The sequence below is a fragment of the Musa acuminata genome, chromosome BXJ3-5, assembly GCF_036884655.1.
Source record: "Musa acuminata AAA Group cultivar baxijiao chromosome BXJ3-5, Cavendish_Baxijiao_AAA, whole genome shotgun sequence".
Lineage (NCBI taxonomy): Eukaryota > Viridiplantae > Streptophyta > Magnoliopsida > Zingiberales > Musaceae > Musa > Musa acuminata.
In genome coordinates, this window is record NC_088353.1 from 5,830,600 (window position 1) to 5,848,330 (window position 17,731).

Here is a 17,731-nt window from a genome sequence, read left to right on the forward strand (position 1 = left end):
TTACTATTGTGCAAGTGCAACATGCACTGTTTCTGACAAAATAGTTCCAGAATTTCTTATTAGTTGAAGTTTCTGTGTTCTCCCCTTTGCTGTCCTTTTGGGCATTTTGGTGCTTTCTCTGATTACATTTGCGTGTCTTTGTAAACAAAAGATATATTGATCTGGTGCAATGGTTATATATATTTCTATTATTTTTATTCTTTTTCCTGGTTTGTCGGGCAATGTATCTCTCAATTTCCCTCGTTTGCTTGCCTCATGGTTATGAAACCTATCATTTTCTGATACACATGGTATTCGTAGGTGGGGAACGGTCCTTTTCTACTCTCTGCTTCGCATTAGCTCTTCATGAAATGACAGAAGCACCTTTTCGTGCCATGGATGAGTTTGATGTGTTCATGGTGAGTGATCAGCTTAGTTCTTCCCATTTATTTCATTGTTGTCTGTGATCATTAGCGTACATTTACTCTTGTGTTTTCCAGGATGCTGTGAGCCGGAAGATGAGCTTGGAAACTCTTGTGGACTTTGCAGTGACTCAAGGCTCTCAGTGGATATTCATCACTCCGCATGACATCAGGTAAGAGCCACGTTTATGATTCCAAAACATAAAACTATGGGCCAATCCTGCAAATTTTGTGGTGTCATAGTCTCACAGACTGGCACATACACATATGGGTTGTTTCCTTTTTTTTTTTTTTTGAGATGAGCTAACCCCCCCCCCCCCCCCCCCCAGTGAATTTTCCGGTGATGGGCTATTCCATTCATAGTCATCGGGCGATGGGCCAGCCTAGTGAATTTTGAACTTGTTCAACCCAGAGGTGGTAGTATCTGTTCATGGACTAATATCTAGTTTTCCCATTCAGCATGGTGAAGCCTGGAGAAAGGGTCCGGAAGCAGCAGATTGCAGCACCTCGTGGTTGATTTGTCTTTGCGCCCGTGGTATAAATTATCCAATTCTTATAGAGGGGAAAAACAAATCTCTAATTTGGTTGTCATATTTTGCACAACACTCCACCCTTTGCAAAGGCACTCGGCCGTAGCAGGAGCTCCACGAAAAAGAATCCTCGAGTACCATCGTGAGCTAGAACTTATGTACAGGAATCTCTTGTATTATGGACAGGAGTCCATTAAAAAGGTCAACAGGTACCAACTATATTATGTACAGGAATCTCTTATTCAAATCCTTTTTGTAATGGGGATGTATTATGTATGATTGCTATACGAAGCATCATTAATACTCACGCTGGAAGTGTCGTTTTGCTGCGTGAGTTTTTGTCAGATTTCTCGCAGTAGCTGTGAAATGTTGAATATTAGTCTTCTTGCTGGCTAATGCCGTTTTCTTGCTAATTAATGATTTTGTTTGATCCTGTTACACTCTTGCTTTGTTTTTGGGTCATGTGAGACTTGGCGTTCTGGAAGCATTATTGATAGAAAATATATTGTCAGTTTATTATCATCTGATATGTAATCGAGTCTTTGGTGGGAGGAAGAGGTTTGCCTCCCTATTATTATCATCTGTAATAATAGGGAGGCAAACCCTATTATTTCTCACTTTGATGTCATGCGCAGATCATATCAACGCTTAAGTCAAGCGGAACCCATATGATGCCGCAATTTTGGGATCATATCCCAATTCAAACTCCCAAATCACGTCATTTGAAGCGTTAAACATTTGGCGTGTTTTTATGTTTGTTATTAAGAAAGCTTTCAAAAAGAAACTGCGCCTACGTGCCGACTAAAGTCACGACACAGTTCATGAGAGCCGGTCGTTACCACGTAGACATCCACGTGTGCTTTTATCTTTCACTTCAGAATCAAGAGGGAGGGAACAAAAAACTTTGAATCGAAGAGCGGCGAAACCCAAAACTAAACAGTCGCACGCGCTCGCTTGCACGGAGATGAAGAGGTAGAAAAAAAGATAGAGATTAGAAGGGAAGCGTCTCGCGGGGGGATGCATCGGCGAAGCACTACGCCCTCTCCTAGTTCCATTCCCACTGCCGTCGCTCGATTCCATTGCCGGAATCCTAGATGCACCACCACCGTCTGAGGAGATGGCCCAACCTCTGGTTCGCCGTCAAACCCCTCAAACATGTAGCCCTCAAGATGCCGCCCGGTGACCAAACCCTAACCCCAGAAGATCCCCCGTCGCAGCCTCGACCCGGTGGAGCCAGCGCAGACCTCACCACCCTGCTTTCCGACGAGCTCATCCTCCGTATCCTCGCTGCCGTCCCCGACGCCCATCGCCTACCCGCCTCCCTCGTCTGCAAGCGATGGCTCCGCCTCGTCGGGCGCCTCTGCCATTCCCTGACCATACCCGACTGGTCCTTCCTCGACCGCCGCCGCCTGCGCCTCCGCTACCCCTGCCTCACTGATCTCGACCTCGTCCCCGCTTCCTTCGCTTCCCCTTCCTCTCCCGCTGCCGGTGGCAGCGTCCTGCTTACCCGTGGCCCCGTCTCGGTCGCCGTCGACACCCACGCCGACTCTCCCGTTGGTGAATGCCACTTCCTCGAGCCGTATGTCATCGATCGCGGCCTCGAGATCATCGGACGCGACTGTCCTGGCCTTCGAAAGCTCTCCCTCGTATCCACCGCTTCGGAGGCCGGCCTCATGGCGATCGCCGGAGGATGTGACACTCTGCAGGAGCTGGAGCTCCACCGTTGTTCCGATCTCGCCCTTCGCCCCATCTCTGGCTTCGAGAACCTCCAGATCCTGCGGCTGGTGGGATACGTCGAGGGGCTCTACCGTGGGCCTGGCGTCACGGACTTTGGGCTCACAATACTGGCCCATGGTTGCAAGCGGCTGGTGAAGCTGGAGCTCAGTGGGTGCGAGGGTGGCTATGATGGAGTATCTGCCATAGGGCGGTGTTGCATGATGCTCGAGGAATTGACGATCTCCGACCACCGGATGGACGCTGGGTGGATAGCTGCGTTGTCCTTCTGCAGGAACCTTAAGACACTGAGATTGCAAAGCTGCAGGAGAATAGACGTTGAGCCGGGGCCATTGGACCATTTGGGGACGTGTCCGACCATTGAGACGCTACAGATGCGGCGGTGCCAGCTGCGGGCTAAGAGAAGCTTACAAGCATTATATATGGTGTGCGAGGCCGTTAGGGATGTTGTGTTTGAGAATTGCTGGGGAATGGACGATGACAAGTTCTCTCTTTTGAGCATTTGCAGGTAACAATATTTCTCTAACGACCTTTGCATTAATCTTCAATTTATTTAATCGTATGGTTGTAATTGCTGCCATTTATTCTTTCTACACCAATCTGCTGATGAATTTTCAAGGCAGCTTGGTCTTTGATCCTTCACGACTCAAAGTTCACAGACATATCTTGTTAAAATTCTTAGCTAACATTGAAGTTCTAGTAACTAGTTAATGCCATTTCATTTAGGAGCATTAGAGTTGCAATATCTCAAGAGGATTGGTTCTTTGGATGATGATGATACCTTATTTCCAGTTACACGCGACAACCTTGGTCAAGGCATGTTTGGGAGTTCTGTACTTGTATTTTGTGCTTTTCACTGAAAGCCTAGGGGGATCATGTACAAATTTATTGGAAAGAGTGTTGGCATATTTTGCATGATCTTTCTATGTAAAATATGTGAAATAGTTTATTGATATATTGGAGTCTTGTGTCTTCAAGCTTTCCTGGGTCATGCTTTCTTTTTTATTCTCAGAAAACTACTTACTGGAGTAGCTTTTCATGCAGATTGCTGTTTCCATTTGTGTAGACTCAGAATAAGTCTCTCTTTATCAAGTTTCTTCTATTTCTTGTTGAATGATTCGATCGAGCACAGTGAATAACTAACCTCTGCTTCTATCATCAGGCGTCAAGCATCTGATTCATATAATTAGTTAGTCACATCTTTGTATTTCCTTGAAGTCTGTTCAGGTTTTTTTACCAATAGACATCATAGAATTGGTTCAGCAATGTTGAGACTGAGTTGTGTTATGCAGGACTACCAATATGCTTCGTGAGTGTGCTAAGGTACTAGGGTAGGAGTGGGAACTTTTTGTACATTATTAAAAGAGTTCATGGGTGGGTCGTTCATCATGTACTTGGAATATACTGACATTTGAAAGTATGTTATATTTCACATGCATCATCTAGGAAAAGACTGTAAATTGGAGGCGGCAAATTGCAATTGGACCTTCATGCAGCCTCTTTCGTTGGGTGCGGTTGAACCATGCTGGCCAAGAAGAAACTGAAAACAGATGATGGGTCGTTTGCAACTGAATAAAAAATCTACAACTTAGCCCATGTAAGAGAACCAAGTTGCTGCTGCATGCCGGTAGCTTTATGTACCTTTGGTTGAGTTGCACCATCCTACCTCTCTGGCCTGCTATTATTGCTCAATACCACCCTCTTCTAACCACAACCTCACTGCTGCACAGAGGCTCTTCATCTGCTTGTCCTGACCACAATTGGATGACCATTCCTTTTCCACCATCCATCATTGTTCTCTGTTTCTGTCCTCTGATACCTTGGAGCACAACATTCTGCAGTCATTGCCTTGTTACTGCCTGGAGCACCATCATTAAGTTCCCTCATCATAATCTTCTTTCCTTGTCACAGATGCTTGTTGGCACTGTCTCACTGTCCTACCTACTAAATATCGCATAGCATTAGCAGACACTGAGGTGGTTATTCAGGCTTGTTTCAGTTTCCGGGTTATAGCAGCTGCACTTGCTTGTCTTTTTATCTTCTCTTTTAGATTTAAGATTCATTTTAGGTCTGTAATTGGTTCTGAGGATATTGATTCTGATGGCAAGCATGTAAATTTCCCCCATAGGATTACCTGCCTTCTCATGGGAAATTATTTTGCTGTCCTATATATTCGGAGTACATAGTCTTACTAGTTGGTATGATGGAGTTGCTAACTGATGTGACAAAAAAAAAATGTATTGTTGTTTTGTTGGTAATAATATGGCAGGATAGTATTTTTTGCATTCAAGTCATTCTTTGGAATGCTTTAATGCTTTGGAATGTTAGGATGAAAAGGAGAGTTTTAATTTGTTTAACATAACTTTATTTTGGATACTGTCTTTCTTCAAACAGGTCTTGCAAATTATAAGGTATTTGTATAAGCTAAACATCTTTGTGTTTATTATTCTTGGTGATGCTTTTATGATGAATTCTTGCCTTGGGTATCTCTTTGACTCGATATTCAGCAACTTTAATTTCACTGATTGGTTTGATTGGGGTTCAAGTTCTGACACTCTTATGGTTTTGTAAAAGTATTTTTAATGTTTTGAAGTCTCTTTTTTCTCCTTTTTGATCTCTGTGCAGGAGGGTGAAGTTTCTCTCATTAGAAGGGTGCTCACTTTTAACAACCGAAGGTTTTGAATCAGTAGTTCTGTCCTGGCCAGATTTGCAGGGACTTATAGTCGTCTCATGCAATAATATAAAGGACGATGAAGTATCTCCTGCTCTATCAAGCCTTTTCTCGGTTCTCAAAGAGTTGAAGTGGCGACCTGATACCAAATCTGTCCTTGCTGTGACTCTTGCAGGGACAGACCTAAGGAAGAAGGGTGGAAGATTTTTCAAACGGGTATGAATCTTGGTTACTGCTATGTTTCAAATTTGGTGCCTCTGCTCTCACAAAACAGACAAATTGAACTTAGTGTTCTTTGCAGCGAATTCTGCAGGGTCGTCGACGGCTAAAAGAAGTGGAAGAAGGAATTATGGAAGAGTCGAGAAGAGAAGCTATGGTTAACTACTGATTAGCACAAGTAGTGTTGTACATTGGTGTGCATGAGACATGAGGGGCACTGCTCTTTCGGCTGGTAAGGAACGATTATAAAGCGCTGTTACATCTGTGCTTTTGAATGCATGTCTTCTGGTTAACTTTCTTTTTTTCCCTGCGTGCAGTTGCAGTTCATGTATAGGCAGCTCAAGACTTATAACCGTCCGCAATATTCTTAATTCTGGTTGAATGATGATCTCATAGGTTTACTAGACTTTGTCAGAAGAAGCAAATCAAGATGTGTGACTATGTGACATCTAAATTTTAATATATGGGTGAACTACTCTCCCTCCTACACATGTTTGGTTTAATTGCTCAGAGTAGATTCCAAGTGCCGAGCAATCTTAGGTGTTCTTACATGTGCATTAATTAAAAGCTATGTCAAGTTATAATAGGGTTAATTATAGATAATTTTTATAATAAATTATCTTTAGCATCTTGATTATTATAATTTAAAAAAATATATTAAGATTTTTATGTTTATGAAAGTGAAATATTTAATTTAATTTTTTTTAACTTAATATATTGGTATTTTTACCGATAAGATCGATGATGATGAAAAGAAACGTGATTAAATATTTTTTGAAAGTATAAGGATTGAAATATTAAGAATAATTAATTATAGAAGATAATATATAATTAGTTTATCATAATATTTACTTAATAAAGAATATGATATTATTTATTTATTATTTATATCTTGAATCTGATATTTTTATTTTTTGTTCACAAAATAAGGATAAATATTTCATTAGTAATATGAGAGGCTAAATCACAAGCTACAATTACGATACCAAATCATTAACAAACGATCGAAGTGTTAATAAAGACGTCGCGATGTCTTAACGTCATGAAGGGATTTTCATGAAAATAGTTATATATATATATATATATATATATATATATATAATGGAAACTTTTTTAACATTCTGGCGCGCTTGTTTTGTGGACCATATGAACGCTCGAAATGAAACACTTGGCTCAAACGAGGAGAAATCCACGGAATCGGGGTGGTCAGCAACGCCAGAAGCCGCAGGGAGGAGCAGCCGGCGATCTCCGTTCGCCTTCTCCTTTCCTTCCGCTGAACTAGAAATGGATGTTGCGTACATCTGTAAGCGATTTTGTTTATATCGGTCTTCTTGCATCCCATCGAGAAGTGTTGGTTTCTATCTGAAATCGTGGAATGTCAGGTGGAGGAGCGGGTTGGGCGCAATGCGGATCGGCCATTGTCTTCTCTCCAGATCTCATATTGGCTCCATTACAACCGTGACAGAAGGTAATCGTCATATTTCTCTCCGTAATTTAGGGTTCCTGTTGATGTTATGCAGCTCTTCTTGGGTTTTCGCAAACCCTAGCCGATTCATTTCACTTCAGAACATGATAATTGGTAGTTGGTATATTTATCAGAACTGCAAAATTCTTTGCATCTTGGATGAACCCTGCGCTCGTTACTCGCCTATTTTCCCCCTTTTTGCCGATGGTGGTTGTTCTTAGCACCACAATCACTACGTTTGAAGATATCTTGTGCTTGTCTGCAACTTTGCTTCTTCCATATTTCGTTGTGCATTTCAGATGTTGCTTCATTCTTTTTATAAAAATCTAATGACCCAAAGCGATCGAGTGTCGTTTCATATTGCTCGGGCAGACTCTCTCTTGTTTTTGAATACCTAAACATATTTTTTGTTTGATGACCTTGTAATATGAATTATCATAGGGTAGGTTTAATGGTCTGATACACGAGAAACAATAAATATATTTATCACATGTTTATGCATCTCGGTAATAGCATCCTTTTCGGAGGATAGAGCCTCAAAATTGCATTTATCATATCTAAAAGTTGAGCTTTTTTTTCTGGTGTTATAACAAGGTATCAAGCTAGCACAAATTGGACTGCCTCGACCGTAATTTCACTTTAACTCATGATGATTTAAAATCATGAAAGTGAACCTCCTGTTTATGGGCTAATTAACTTATCTAGTTAATTATCTCAAGTATCTTAATCTCTATACTTTAAAAAGTTATATTATTATTTTTATCTTAATCTCAAGTATCGATTTTACCAACTGAAACACGAAAACAAAAGGTAAAATAATAATTTTAACATTCGAGTTGGTGATAATGGACGACGGCACCGTTGGGGGTCGTGGATGACTATTGTGAATGAGGAGAGCAATGATGAGAGGTGAGGGCCGTTTGTATCTGCATCAATGTCAACGTAGTTGTCAAGTGGCCCTTCGTCGTTCTGCATTTACGTCAACGCCAACGTAGATGCAAAGTGGCATAACTTGGCAAATGCGTCGGTGTCGACGCAGATGCAACAAAAGGGTCACTCGGTATCTGCATCGACGGATGTTTTGTCGCTCGATGATTACGTCGGTGCCAATACAGAGCGGCCCTCATCTCTCATCATCGTTCTTCTCATCCACAACACCCACCTGTGTCTCCCGGCAATGCCATCGTTCATCACCATAAACTGAAATGTTAAAATTATTTTTTTACCTTTTATTTTCATGTTTTCATTAGTAAAATAAATGACGTTAGGGTAAATGAACTAAGATGATTCGTTTTCATAATTATAGGGACGTTAATGTAATTTTTTAAAATGTAGAGATCGAAATGTTTTACTAACTAAATAGGGTAATTTATAATTAACCCCTGGTTCATAGTAGAGAACATCAAGAAGGCTAACGAGCAATAGTTTAGGCTCTAAAAAAATATTATAGTCTAAAATCAAAATGAAATTGGCAGCATGACATGTATAGATAGATAAACACTTTTAGCAGCATGACCTTTAAAAAGGGTTGCCTCTTATTTTAGATGTGGAGTTTACTTTTGGTCAGTCTGATGGATCAAATATAGTGATATTGGACATGACAATTGAAGACACCAGAATGGATTAGGTAGAATTAGAGGAAGATATAGAGGAATGAAGGTATCGAAGAAGTTATTATTTCTGTGTAGGACCAAATGAAGTTTCTCCTTGTTTTGTAGAAGAGAACTGGGTACTGTCTCAAGTACAAGATAGTTTCCTTGAAATGGAAATTTTGACAGCTTTTTTTTCTTCAATGATGAAAGGAATTGACACTTACGAGGGCACGACAACTTTAGGTGTTCCCTGATATATTAGTACAAGAGGAATATTTATCCATCAGTGGCTGTCCTCTGATGTTTACTATAATAGGAATCTTTACCTTAAAGAAATCTAAGATCCAGTAATTATATTTTTCATAGCCTGCTTTCTTTTGGGGTGGGTGAGTTTGTATCTAATGTGGTTATTGATCATCAATGAAAGTGTATTGGCATATCCAGCAAAGAATAGAACTGGTTGCCTCCATATGATGTGGCCAATATAATGGTGGAAAAAATCATCCCCCACAACTATTTAGCTTAACTTTGTGATATAAATTCTACACAAATTTCTCATTTGTGTCTTTCAGAGAAGCGAAATCTGCAGCTGTGTGCAGAAAACAGCAAGAAAACTGTGTTTTCATCCCATTTGTGTTTTGCTCAGTGAAGATCGAGTGTGATATAGCACATAAATGAGAATTTAGGAGTACTTTGACTGGGGAACATAGGAGTAGGTGGATAGCATGAAAACTGGACAGTGTTCTAAACTTTTAACAATTGAGAAGATTTCGGTTTTGATTGCAGAATCGATAATGGTTTCAGTTTCAGAACCGACGATTTCTGTTTCGGAATCGACTGTTTCGATTCTGGTTGAAACTGTTCAGGATCGAGTCCGATACGATTTAGAACTGGCAAATCGTCGTCGAGGCGCCATGTCAAGATGTATAGTTCTTTCCCGTTTTATTTACGTTTTTTTTTTTTTTTACTATCCTTGCTGTTTCTTCTTTGAACGTACTTTCACATATTCTTCCGCAGAATTCCACCATTGGTTGTTTTATCCCACCCAGAATGGTAGATTAAAGTAGGAAAAGATATCCATAAAAGGAGATTGCTAAGATCTCAACCGTCCGATTTGTGGAGAGTTCAAGGAAGAATTAGAAACAAACGAGAGTTGTCCTTGAGAGGTGGAAGGGACTGTCGGCCTGCGACGGTAGCGTCGGTTGCAGCTTAGCAAGCCCCGTAGTCGCCTAACAGCAGCTCCGGCTGAGCGGAAGAGGAGGGGTGGTTCTCCTGGTGATGGCGACGGAGCAGCAGCTCCTTCTGGCGGCGGAGCTCCATCACCTTGCGGTGGGAGTTGGAGTGCTGCGTGAGAACAAAGGTGGGGCTTGCCGCCGGGCGGTATTCCGCCACGAGCCTCCCGGACTTGTACCTCACCCCGCATGCGTTGCACAGCGTCTTGGGCCCCAGCGGCCCCGTCCGCCACTGCGGCGTCTTCTCCGACGCGCAGTGCGTGCATCGCCGCGCCGCCCCGCCTTCCATCCCCGCGCTTCTTCCTCCTCCGCTAACGCCCTTCTTTCCTCTGTTGCTCCTATTGATGTTGTCGCCACCGTTCCCCTTTGGCTTGGGCATCGAGAACTCGGAGGAGGACGAAGAAGACGAAGACGAAGGCGAGTTCTGAGCTGGTGGCTGTAATGGCGCCACCATTGAGGACCAAGCTTCGGCCGCTACCGCACCAGTAGCGGCGCTCGAGCGCTTGCTCCGAGCTCCAGGGCCGTTGGCCGACTGCTCCACCCGAGGCGTTATTATGCCCGCGCCGGTCTCGTAAGGCACGTCGGAGAAGGAATCCTCCACAAACTTGGACAGCCACTCCAGCTCTGCTGCGTCCTCGCAGTGCTGCACAATAGTAAATAAAGCTTTAAGTACCCCTTCTTTACCTAAAGGAAGCGTGTCGAAGTCTTATTCCGAGCTCTCGTGGAGTACTCACTGGAATGTAAAGGTCGGAGGAGGCCTGCTGAGATCGGAAAACAGAGAACGTCTCCTCTGATAGCGTACTGCCCCCGGTGGTCAACGACGGCTCCACCGTCGTGGTAGCGTAGAAAAGGGTGTCGGTGGCAACAGGAGGGAAGAGATCATGATGGGAGAAGTCGAGGAGGTCATCGACGCAGAGACCGGCGTCGGCGGTGGGCGGAACTGGACCGTAGAGGTAAGCAGGCGAAGTGGGAGTAGCGCTGGTGCTGGGAAGTGGTGAAACAGCCGCTGAGCTTATAGAATAGCAAGCTCCAATTCCCATCATTGCCATCTCCCACTCCGGAGCCATCAGAAGGCAAAGAGAGTCGTACCGAAGGACTATGGTACTCCGAGCTCCTAGTCTTGTTCTGTTCCCAGTGAGGGTGGGTGGAGAGAGAGTGAGCGAGCGAGAGCTAGAGGAAGGAGAAGAAATGGAGGTGGGAATTGAGGTCAAGACGGCATTCACAAATTTGCAACATTGCTACAAATAATGGAGGTGGCCATGATGAGACCAATAATGATAATAATATCAATGCCGTTGTGGAAGTAACGAGGCGCTCGGACTGAGAGGGGGTGGGGAAGGGGGGAGAGCACATTGAAAGAGGTTGTGGCTTCATGCACTACGTGCATCCCTCACCCTCATCTACCTCCCCTCTCCTCTCTCCAAGTCTTCTGTTACTTTTTCAACCCCCTCGTATTTATCCCTCTCCCATGTGAGTTTGGCATATTAGCTTGACGTGAATGATCTCCATCGTTGACTGTTTTGTCATCGACATTTTAACTGCCGATAAAACTAACTCCACCTGGTTAGACCATGGACTCGATTTGCGTGTGGCTGTGAGGGAATAGGGAGTTTCTAGTTACGTTACCTTCTCTTTCTGTGGGCACTGTGCAGTTACCGTGGCCGTGCGCCTCCGGCATTCGGCTACCACTGCACCTGCACACGAGGATTCACTGCGTCCCATTGGACAGCCGCAGGCGCTGCGCATTGGACAACGAGGTGCCGGACCTCTCGAGGCGTCGTGCCCCAACTATACACCGGGCAGAATACCTGTATGCTATTCGTCATGTGCCGTGGTTGATGAGGACGCAGGTGGCGATTACCGCGGTGAGGCGAGCGGTCACTAAGACATGCAGTGTCGGACGCCGTGTGGACCACCGGCGCACCTCTGAGTCCCCCCTTGTAACTGTTATCATCATGTTGACGTAGGTAAATAATAGAAAAGAAGACAAAAAGGCCAAGGGAAACATACCGACGCCGAGACAACTGGATACAGCTGTGAAATCTCTGACGAGACCCCCACCCATCATGCGGCTGGAGTCTCCCCCCGGCGACCAAACACAGTGTTGCACTCACCCTCAAGCTCACGAGCGGAGGCGTCGGGCGCCAGCTGTACGCGCGCTACCCATGCGGCCCAAGGACCGGGTACTTTTCTTGTTTCTTCATGTGGATCCTGAGCCGTCGGATCCAGCGTGGCCCGCTGGATGTTGTCGTAGTTGTTTACCGGGTCCTGATGAGGAAGGCGCCGTGGCTGCCGTATAGAAAGTCGGAGACGAGGGCATCGAATCACGTGAGGGCGATGAGGATCCCGATGCGAGGGGGGAATCCCGCACCCACCCACCACCGCCACATCGCACGTGCTCGCTCGTGGTCTCCGATGACGCATGCACGTGAACGGACGCCAGCCCAATTCTTTCCCACTCTTCTCGTCTTAATTGTGGTCATTAGCGCTGTGTTTGCATGAATCGTTCCCACAGCTCCGCTTAATCCGCGATCGGGCGGGGACGGCGACGCGTTTCGGTGGGAGTGGGGGGTGCTCCGCGGATGAGGGCACTCGCGAGCGTGGGTGTCGGTGGAAAGCCTTTGCTACTCCCCTAGTGGGTCCCTCGCGCCCCACTACCACATTTCTCCCACCACCGGCACGTGGCTCTCGTCAGTTTTTTCTACCTTATTTTCTCTTTTTTTTTTTTTTTTTGCATGAGTCTCATCTGCATTAGCAATGGCCAACTAAAACACAAGGATAGAGAAGGCAGGCTCTCTCGCGGACAAGCAAACATTAGATTTTGATGTGCTTGCACCGCAAATCCATCAGAAACGGTTCCACCAGATATTGACTAAATATTGATGACTAGTAGTAGGTAGCCAACAATAATTTTCTCCCTAATCGAAGAAAACTAATAGCTATCGAGACTGACTTTAGTGTTCATTTTTAGACGTCTACCTTTTTCACCAAATTATGGCTTATGGCTGGACGCAAGGTAGAGAGGTCAAGCAATGAGAACAAAAAGACTACAAAAAAAAGAAAAAAAGATAAAAGAGGCTAGTTTCTAGACGCAGGTGACCACATTCTAAGGTCGCTAGTCTTACCATTGTGCACGCACAATTCCAGGCAATGCTTGTGTGCATTTGGTACTACTACCCATCAAAGTCATACCACCGTTATTTAACTTCAATCGAAGCCAGATAGTAATGGGGAAAAGAATTTAAGGCTTAGCTGCCTTTTGACTGAAATCAAACACCACTTTCGATGCCTCGGACATCCTACAATTAATCTCCCTCTCTCTTTGGCCATCCTGCTATCTCCATCCATTATGACCCGATTGGTTAATAAGCTTTGTACGTCAATAGCTGTTCACGGATCATCACATCCAAGTAATGCATCCCCTTGACCAACATGGCTACAGCAGACATCATACGTACAGCACATTATGCTACGTTTACTCAGTAAAATATATGAGAAAGGGTCAAAGAAAGATCAGAAAATTCCATTCTTCAAGATAACTTTCTAGCACTCTTAACAAAGAAAAACACTAACGCTCTTTGCATCTGCTCCTTCCAGATCAATTAACCTTGGACAGAATCAATAGAATTCTTAACTGTTTTCATGTATTTTTGTTATTTTACTGTGGTATGCATGCTTCGCGCACGAGATCATAACAAACTAGATTTACAGGTAAAGCTCAGATGGATTCAAAGGATGAAACAGGCAACTCACTCTATTCAGGGTGCTAAAGTTGGTACCAGTGTCTAGTTTCATCCGAGAGCAGCAGCAGCAAAACAGATGTGCCCCCTGAACTAACTGTGGTCACACACAAACATATTGCTTATTATAACAAATAGACATTGAATATGTTCAAGCATTTTGGTTTTTTTATACTAGGCGACTCATTTGATAACCGATCAAACAAATGACCCTAACAAGGGCATCTGCAAACATGTTACTTCCGTAACTCGAATTTGATCAAGTCTTATTAAAGGAGCAACCTTAGCATTGTGTCAAGGATTGCCCTTAGAAAACTATGTTATATTTTAGAAAAGATTGCAGCCACAATAGTAGATCAGATTATAAAACAAGTGCCTAACTCATTCCACCTTAGCCTCATGAATGCAGCTTTCCGAAGGTGCAAAAAAAAGGGGTAGAATTCATACTTTAAGTGGGACAGATAGGAAGAACTGATGTTGATAACTAAGTTTGATCTTTAGTCCTATCTCCTATTTGCAATGCTTAGTTTTCAATTATTCTTCAACTAGCTTAACTACATCATGGCTCCTTTTGCCAGGTGCTGGATCTTCAGTAGTAAATAAAATACTGAAACCTCTATTTACGTTTCAGGTTTCCACCAGTTTGTCCTTTAATTTCCCTACGAAACCTATGCCTAAGTAGAAGAATTTACAAGCTAAGGCAGATCAATAAAAAGTGGACTATCAATATCATCATGGAAGAGAAAGCCCAACAGAAAATTAATATTTAATATAAAATGAGAAACCATGCATTAAGCAATTATCAAAAATATCCTTTGTTCCGTAAAGGCTGAAGAATTTAACGACAAATTGATGCTTTGTGAATAATTGCAGAAATAAAGTACAGATAGGAACAAAGTAATTTCTGCTTACATGATAGGCAGTGCAGTTCTACAAATTGGCCACCTCCATTAGTAAGTAAAGAGACTTCGATGATGGTCGGCCTTCAAGTATCACCTTCGAACAGAAAGACCCATCTCTGGATCGACAATAAAAGTGGACCAAGTCATTAAGAAAGAAGAATATTCAAGTTATACCCCACAAGAAAGATGAAGAATACCAAAGCAGTCCTATTAACAGAAGGATGAAGCAGCAATTCATAAAGGTATCATTGCAAAAGAAAGCATATTGCAGAAAAAAAGTATGGACCAACCTCTAGAAATAGCAAAAGGATGAAGCAAAATGCTTCACGTACCATCATTGTGATCTGGAAAAAGGACAATTTCATTATCCTCTAAACTGTCCTAGTTGATGAAATCGAAACAAACTTATTAACATTTCCAAATGATGAGGAGATACAACGCCATTCTTCAATACATGTATTGCACGAAAACCTGAGTCTAGCTATCTTATTGTTGTCTTAGGCAAAAATATATTTACTGATACATTTAAGGTATAGTCAATTTAAGCAGTCACTCATATCGTTTCAAATGCAGTTTTAGGATTGCTATAGGCACAGGCACAGTTTTAGTCAAATTTCTTAGAAAGCTTTCTGGTGTGGAAAGTAGATAAGCTGCATATAGTCCTAGATTCTGTATTTATTAAATCTTTAATAGAAACCATGAATAGGCACAAGAATGATCCTGATTCTACCATCAGTTTTAAACTAAAGCTTTTATAAGCATCACATATATCCAGTGGGCCTAACCATTTCAAAATTAAAAAAACCCAGCTATCCAGGATAAGAGTAATGGTCATAATAAACATCTAAGTGACAAGGGCCACTATAAGTCCATAATACAAAATTGCACATGATGACATTACTTTCTTTAAATAACTCCAGCAAGCTTAAGTTGCCGCCAAACATCAACCACAGTCATGTTTTCAACTAGCTATCCAATTCATGAAGGTAAGTCTTTCTGTACCAAGGCTTAAGAACAACAAGTAGCTAAATTTCAACCACACATCACCACACCAAGTCATATCAGTCACTAACTTCTCGTCTGCCTTACAATTGATTCAACTTCATTATTATAGAAGTCAGATATCATTACTCAAACCACAAGGAATAAGCAACAAACTGCATGATTTAAAATCATCCAAATTTGAACATATGCAATCTCTCTAATGATTTCGATCTTGTGATCCAACCTTCTTTTTCTAAATCTTAATGGTCATTCTTCATTTAGTTTCTCTGTCCTTTTAAATGAGTGGTCCAAATTGTTTCAGTCATTGTAGAAAATCTGATTGGTCCATTCCCTTTCCTTCTTTAGTTTTGGTGCCTTAATTAAAGTATCAAGTTTTCTTTTCCAAACAAATTTAAAATAAGGATGCATGTCAGAATGCAAGAGAATCATCAAGTTCTTCTTACAATAAAAGCTGCTCTCTATTTCCCTGAAGCAATGGTGTTTCGGGCGAGCATCACTAGGAACAAATAAATAACAATGATAAATTTTACGCCATAACATCCTTTCGAGGCTGTGTGCTACTATAATGGCTGATGAAAACAGAATTATCTTTGAAAACAATGACAATTTTCCCTTGGTCTGTCCTCCATATAAAATATAAATCTTTGAGAATTTTAAGACACAATTATCAACTTGATGAAAACACGAAGCACATCATTTTACTTTATGTGATCATAATTAAAAGTCTCTACTCATTAAACTTGTATTAGCAGAGGATCTTATTGAAATAATTAATCAATTACTAAAGAACTGCAACTAATGAAACATACTAGTGGCCACATGTATTCAGAGTAGATAAGCTATCACTATCATAGATCTATTTTGCGATTACAAAGAAACAAAGTGAATATATTAAGAGCATAGTGACACTGAAGAAATATGATGTTGGCAAGAGACAGGAAACTGTGAACTGAAACTGCTCCCCTGTGGATTCTTCAATGTGACACTCAAGAAAGAACATAATCAGACATTGAGAAAGGCTCTAAACGTTGTTGATTATGCATCACTGATAAAAAACCACTTAATAAGGGGATGCCAACGGATTCTCTATAAGCTCCAATAACAGCCATCTACGAAAAGAACTCCACTTCCCTAATTTTAGCAAAATTGATTGCTAGTAACAACTGAACTAAAAAAAACCCAACTAAAATAAACACTAAGAGCCTTATACGTCTCTTGTTATAGGTTACATATTTCACTTTATAAATCTTTTAAAGCTTCAGAACTCTTTGATCTTGTTAGCCATGCATAAGCTGTTAACAGTCAGAGAGACAAAAGACAGGTAAATTGTCCTATGACTTGGCCAAAAATTTAACATTCAACCACAGTATAACTTCGCCTAATAGGCCCACAACTATTAGAGAATGATCGAAGAAAATGCAACACATTTTAGACCACTACACCTGAAGTTTCCCTTCTCCAACTCCTGTAGGACTAAAATTTGTACATAGATAACAAACTTATATATCTCATTCCAAAAGTTTTGCTCTATGAAACAGCCATTGGTTAAAAATATTTTTACCAAACTTCCTCTCTACAATAACAAATGTAAAATATGTCTGGCACCACAATAATAGCATTGGTTGCATTTTTGTTAACATTTACTCCACATGTGATATCATTCTGGACAAAATTCTAAACACGATGTTTGATGCAATACTTATGTATGTCCTTGTCTTTTGGTTTGTTTATGCTTTGTACAGCATGTAGAGGGACGGTTGAAAACTTAACAATCCCATTTTAGTTAGGTATGATGGTCGTTTTAGAGATATTCGGTCTGTAGTGGATCATTTTGACCTTTTGTTGTACAACCGTTCAGAGCTTGTAAAGTCTGTTTGTAATTTGCATTGTCTATGAAGTGTTTCCTAAAATGTTTGTTTGTGGATCCCGAGTGAGACGTTTTCTCTAACTTGTTTTTTCTTTTGTAGGTCCTAAGAGATCATAGGAGGTTTTGGGAAGGCTGACCGTTGCGGACGGACACACAAGGGTACTGCACGACTTAGGTAAAACCAACTAAGTCCATGACAATTCAACGATATATTATTAAGGAAGAGGCTGCTTCTTCAAATTTCTTTTTCTTATTCTGGAACAAAATCTGCCTCAGGCAAATTTCACTCATATGGTTAACGATTAATAAAACTTAAAAGTCTTAACTAGAATTAAAATAAAATCTATTTAACGTAAATTTCACTCATAAGGTT

At 41.8% G+C, this 17,731-nt stretch overlaps 3 protein-coding genes across 7 annotated transcripts in view; 2 read left to right on the forward strand and 1 right to left on the reverse strand.

The window, feature by feature from the left end:
• LOC135637578 (structural maintenance of chromosomes protein 6B-like) overlaps window positions 1–1,275 on the forward strand; it is a 30,323-nt gene extending 29,048 nt beyond the window's left edge. For both annotated transcript variants that reach the window (XM_065150194.1, XM_065150195.1), the window contains exons 26-28: window positions 301–398; window positions 480–574; window positions 861–1,275. In XM_065150194.1, the coding sequence (XP_065006266.1) occupies window positions 301–398; window positions 480–574; window positions 861–918 (251 nt within the window). In that variant the 3' untranslated portion in view covers window positions 919–1,275. The remainder of the gene's footprint in view (window positions 1–300; window positions 399–479; window positions 575–860) is intronic.
• A 581-nt stretch (window positions 1,276–1,856) lies between these two features.
• Window positions 1,857–6,037, forward strand: LOC135637691 (F-box protein At5g51380-like). Its single transcript, XM_065150404.1, has 4 exons — window positions 1,857–3,173; window positions 5,291–5,552; window positions 5,638–5,787; window positions 5,873–6,037. The coding sequence occupies exons 1-3, from the start codon at window positions 2,026–2,028 to the stop codon at window positions 5,722–5,724; spliced, it is 1,497 nt and encodes a 498-aa protein (XP_065006476.1). The 5' UTR covers window positions 1,857–2,025; the 3' UTR covers window positions 5,725–5,787; window positions 5,873–6,037.
• Window positions 6,038–9,670: 3,633 nt separating this feature from the next.
• On the reverse strand, window positions 9,671–14,579 carry LOC103984849 (GATA transcription factor 4-like). 4 transcript variants are annotated; one of them, XM_065152835.1, is made up of 3 exons: window positions 11,855–14,579; window positions 10,579–11,770; window positions 9,671–10,487 (listed from the first exon to the last, which is right to left on the reverse strand). In XM_065152835.1, the coding sequence occupies exons 2-3, from the start codon at window positions 10,909–10,911 to the stop codon at window positions 9,822–9,824; spliced, it is 999 nt and encodes a 332-aa protein (XP_065008907.1). In that variant the 5' UTR covers window positions 10,912–11,770; window positions 11,855–14,579; the 3' UTR covers window positions 9,671–9,821. The 4 variants fall into 4 exon arrangements, with proteins under 4 accessions (XP_065008907.1, XP_065008906.1, XP_065008905.1 ...); XM_065152834.1 differs by having other exon boundaries at window positions 10,579–11,788; XM_065152833.1 differs by having other exon boundaries at window positions 10,579–11,382; window positions 11,471–14,579.
• Between the last annotated feature and the right edge of the window lie 3,152 nt (window positions 14,580–17,731).